We start from the raw sequence: 3,438 nt of genomic DNA, 5'->3' as shown, positions 1-3,438 counted from the left end.
GGCGGCCGCCGTGCATTCCTAGGCAGGCCGGGCCGGCACCCGGGAGGGGAGGGGACCGCGAGTCACTCCAACAGGCAGCTGGGACGTTGGGGCTGGAGGGAAAGCTCTGGGGCCCGTCAGAGAGGCGCCGAGCAGACCCCCACCCCCACCCCCTTCAGCCTCCGATAAGCTGCAGCCCCAGGCAGTGGGTAAGGGGCAGCCAGGAGCGGTCGGTGGGGGGCAGCCCAGGGAGCTTGCCTGGGTAGGAGAGTGCCCAGCTGCGGGGCGTGTCTGGGACGCGGGGCGGAGTCCTTATAAGGCCCATGCCGCGGCGGGCCGGCAGCAGAACGAGCGCGCGTTCGATACATCCATCCTTTCCCGATGGCTTCGAAACTCACGAAGACCCCCGGCGAGATTCTTCGCGAAGGGGAGCTGGAGAAGCGAAGCGACAGCCTGTTGCAGCTCTGGAAGAAGAAGCGCGGCGTGCTCACCGAAGACCGCCTGCGCCTCTTCTCCGGGAGCAGCGAGCGAGCTAAGGAGCTGCGCTTCCACTCCATCCTCAAGGTGGACTGCGTGGAGCACACCCGCAAGCATGTGTACTTCACCATCGTCACCATCGACTATAAGGAGATCGACTTCCGCTGCAGCGAAGAGAGCTGCTGGAACGCGTTCATCACCTTGGCGTTGATCGAGTACCAGAACCGTCGGGCGTTGGAAGGCTTCCGCCGCCACCGTCTCCAGCCCATCGCGTCCGAAGAGAAGGAGGAGCCCGAAGAGCCGCGCTCCCCGAGTCCGTGGTGAGTGCCGCCTTCGTCCGCACTGGTGAGTACAGGGTATGGGGGTGTGCAGATGGCGGCCATGCCGCCCACTGGGGGAAAACTTCGATTCCAAAAGCTACGGGGGGGGGGGGGAGTACGGGGATCCTAGCTCTTTGGAGACGCTTTGGAGAGGGGACCTGGGACGCCCCTCTTGGAGGCTTTTAGGCTGCACCCCGACCTGCTCTAGGACAGCTCCTGACTCAGTCCTCTTCCCACAGAGACCAGTTGAGCCGGGAACCAGCCCACGCGGCCGCGTCAAACAGGATCCCAGGAGCCCAGGAGATGCCCCGGGCGACGCGGCTACTGCTCTTCGCCGAAGATTTTCCCGTGCTTGCTGAGCCTCGCCCCGCTGTGCGGGTGCGCTAACTTATTGGACTGTATTTATCTTGATGGTCTTCAACTGTCAACCCACCGTTCCGTTTTAATATTTTTTATACAGTATTTTCATTCCAAATAAACATTGCCATTTATCTTTTTTAACTTGTGTGGTCCGTATAGTTCCTGTTGGGGTATGTGTGTAGAAGGGCGGGAGTGAAAGGGTCTCCCATCCAATATCATTCCCTCTCCACGTCCCAGGAACCATTCAAACTGCCTTTGAATGAACTGTCACCTGCCATTGGGGTTCACAGCCTCTGCAGGTCAGGAAGTACTCTGGGTGTGGCTTGGCTACCTTTTGCTCCTGGGTGGGGCTTGGGAAGGATAGGACTGGTGGCCATGCTTGCTCAGAGTTCACTCACTAACCGGCACCTCCTGGACACCTGAGCAGTTGCTCTGTCCACTGAGGTGGTTGCCTCCATTGTCCCCTCCCACCCGCATACCATCTGTCGGGATGGTTGACTGTTTGCTCCTCCACAACCCCCATCACGGGGCCAAAGAGGCTTGACAGTCCAGCTACCAGCCCTCCTGTCCAGTGTCTAGCAACAGGGCTAGCGCATTGTGTGTGTCTTTTGTCACAAATGGGAGGCAGGCCTGGCTGTCTCCAGTGATGGAGCAGCAGGGCCCAGAGCTGTGGTGTTGGTATGAAGCCTGGGCTCATCAGACACCTGTTCTACTTTTATCCCACTTCCTGAGTCATCTGCCAGGTGTCAACTCAGACCCTCACCTGCCTGTGTTCTCTGTAAGGGGCTCAAAGTCTGTGTCAGGTAGGCAGGTAGCCAGCCAGGTGCTAGGGCCTGAGCCGGAGATGTATCCCTTCCCCAGAGGTTTTGTTGAAGGACATACCAAAAGAGGCCCAAGCAGGTACCATTGTTCCTGGGCCTCTCTGGCTATAGGAATGCCGGGAAGATGGAGGTGCCACATGCCTCCCAGCTAGGCCTTAAAAGTCAGGACCAGGAGGGGCTCCCCTTTCTCCTTAGGAAGTCTTGAGGGCTAGAGTTGTTTTTCCTTACAAGGAGTTTTCTCTTAAAGCAAACAGGGTTTGGGGGAGCTTTCCTAAAAGCAGAAGTGATCAGCAGGGTCCCAGGACCCTACTACCCCATTTCAAAGACCTCCTCTCACAGAGCCTTATATAGTCAAACCACCAACATCCGGGGATGAGCCCCCTTGTTCCTGGTAGGGTTTAAGAGGACACTGTGTCCTAAGGTGGTAGGTGGCATGTGGGCAGACTAGAATTCTGAGGTTCAAGGATGCTAAGGCTTGTTTTGTTGTTTGTTTTTTTTGGGGGGGGGTTTGTTTGTTTTGAGACAGGATTTCTCTGTGTATCTCTGGCTGTGTTGGAATTCACTTTGTAAAACAGGCTAGCCTCGAACTCCACCTGCTGGGATTAGAGGCCTGCATCACCATGCCTGGTTAAGGTGTTTTGTTTTTCCCCTGCATGTATGTATGTGTACCACATGTGTGCCTGGAGCCCATGGAACTCAGAAAAGAGCAGCAGATCCCTTGGAACTAGAGTAATAGATGACTGTTCACCTTCATGTGGAGACTGTGAATTGAACGGGATCCTCTGTAAGGGCAAGAGCTCCTACGTGCTGAGCCATCTCCTTGGCCCAGATTTGAAGTTTTAGCAGCTTCTTTCAAAGAAGTCCACAGGAGTTGGCTGCTTGGTCTCAGGAGGAGAAAGAACCTAGTTCGAACCACTGGTGAGGTCTGTGAGGAGATGGGACAGGCCAGTGTCCTTGGTGCAGCTCTAAAGCTGAGGTGGCTGGGGTTAAGGGCTTGGCGCCAGCTTTCCCCTCCCAGCCCAGTTCCTCGCTTCCCCCTCCTCTTTTTAGAGACAAGGTCTCACGATATAGCCCTAGTTGACTTGGAACTAGCTACCAGGCTGACCTTGAACTCAGAGATTGGTCTACCTCTGCCTCCCTGAATTCTGGATTAAAGGCGTGCATCACCACAACTGGCTCCTGTCTTTTAAACCAACCTGCTTCAGATCCCAGGAGGGTGACACTGTGAGCCAGGGAAGGGGGAGCACCCTGTGTCTGAGCTTTGCTAGAGCTGTCTGGGCTATGTCTGGAGGATTCCTCAGTGGTTGTGTTAGTGGACTCAAGGGCTGGATTAATGACCTGGAACCGACTCAGGCAAGTTTGTGCACCCTAGAGCCTTGGGCTCAGCTGTGGTTCCTCCCCAAGAAAGCCCTCTGGCTTGGCTCCATTCTTGACACCTAGGCTTTCTACCCACAGATCTAGGCAAAGCCCAAAGAACTCAG

At 56.1% G+C, this 3,438-nt stretch overlaps 1 protein-coding gene across 1 annotated transcript; it reads left to right on the top strand.

Moving 5' to 3' along the window:
• Window positions 1-360: 360 nt before the first annotated feature.
• Phlda2 (pleckstrin homology like domain family A member 2) lies at window positions 361-1,163 on the top strand. The gene is made up of 2 exons (XM_036177876.1): window positions 361-769; window positions 985-1,163. The coding sequence occupies exons 1-2, from the start codon at window positions 361-363 to the stop codon at window positions 1,161-1,163; spliced, it is 588 nt and encodes a 195-aa protein (XP_036033769.1).
• The last annotated feature ends 2,275 nt before the right edge of the window (window positions 1,164-3,438 follow it).

This window comes from Onychomys torridus, chromosome 1 (genome assembly GCF_903995425.1).
Source record: "Onychomys torridus chromosome 1, mOncTor1.1, whole genome shotgun sequence".
In the NCBI taxonomy this organism is placed as follows: Eukaryota; Metazoa; Chordata; class Mammalia; order Rodentia; family Cricetidae; genus Onychomys; species Onychomys torridus.
The sequence above is the reverse complement of the archived record's forward strand: the minus strand, read 5'-3'. Positions and strand labels throughout refer to the sequence as shown.